This window comes from Volvox carteri, assembly GCF_000143455.1.
Source record: "Volvox carteri f. nagariensis unplaced genomic scaffold VOLCAscaffold_95, whole genome shotgun sequence".
Taxonomy (NCBI): domain Eukaryota; kingdom Viridiplantae; phylum Chlorophyta; class Chlorophyceae; order Chlamydomonadales; family Volvocaceae; genus Volvox; species Volvox carteri.
The window spans coordinates 237892-239066 of NW_003307638.1; the positions used below are offsets into that span (position 1 = coordinate 237892).

Below are 1175 nucleotides of genomic sequence, written 5' to 3' on the forward strand. Positions count from 1 at the left end.
CTCGCCACTCAAGTTCTTGCACACCTGCACAGGTGCTGCTGCTCTACCACCCAGCCCCACCACCACGCACACCACATGCCAGGGCTACCTCATCGGGCAAAGCTGTGAATTTCATCACACGACCCGCCTCTCAGCAGCGGCGCATGCCAGGTTTACACCGCGTGATAACATGATTCAGGTCTGCCAGGTGGTACGGACCACTCACATCTACACCACGTAACGCCGCGGAATGACGGCAGCGCCAGAGGCACACCCCAGCCACTTGCCCAAATGCAGCGAAACAATGGGGTGCACGGCGGGCCCTGCGCCAGGCGGCTGCAACTGCGCCCTGGGTGATGCTGCAGCCGACACGACCAGGGCCTTGCTGCGTGCGGGCGGTGGGCTGTCGTACGTTTTGGTCAGCACCTTGCCGACACGGCCACTGCTGTGGAGCGTGGCCAGCTGCGGCGGGTAGGCCTGCAGGGTCTGCCGCTGCTCCGAGATATAGCCGTGGCAGAGGACGTTGCGCAGCAGCGCGTGGAACCAGTGCAGCCCAACCTTGGCATCCCCGGTAGCTTGTGCCCGGTGCGTCTTCTCGAAGTTGGCCTTGCTGCTGTGGCTGTTGCAGCGGTGGTCCAGGGCCTGCAGGTAGATGAAACACCAGGCGCTGTGGTCAACACAAAGGAGGCCAGAATGCACAGGTGCACGCATCTCCACTTGAAATCGTATGTGGTTGGGTTGACGGGTGAGCAGTAGGTGCCGTTAGAACACGCCACGATGTATGCAGGCACACATGATGATAATAGTAGTCCGTCAAACACATGATGCTGGCGCATGCTCAACATCGTCCCTGGCATTTGTACCTGCGTAAACCAGTCCGTCCCCAGCAGCACGTCCGGCTTGAGCACGAGTCCCAATGGCATACTCCAGGCCGGTTCCGGCCCGGTTCCGACCTAACGGGTCCAGTTAACGAGATGGGTAACCGGTCGGTAGGATAACCGGGCAAACCGTTATCCGTTAACCGTCCCCAGTAATCGGTAACCAATGTCGGTAACCTGGCATGAGCAAAAATGCATTTCTGATTGCAACCAGTTTCTTTGTGACAATGCCCATTGTCACAAGGTTCATGCCCACGTGTCACACCCCGACAAGCTTGAGGAGGTTAAGGCAATGTGAATGCCGGGTGACAGGGGTGA

General features: G+C 59.1%; 1 protein-coding gene across 1 annotated transcript; it reads right to left on the minus strand.

The window, feature by feature from the left end:
• Positions 1-207: 207 nt before the first annotated feature.
• Positions 208-690, minus strand: VOLCADRAFT_99789 (uncharacterized protein; the record flags this gene model as incomplete). Its single annotated transcript, XM_002958476.1, has 1 exon — positions 208-690. One exon carries the CDS (start codon positions 688-690, stop codon positions 208-210), a length of 483 nt encoding a protein of 160 aa, XP_002958522.1.
• Positions 691-1175: the final 485 nt, after the last annotated feature.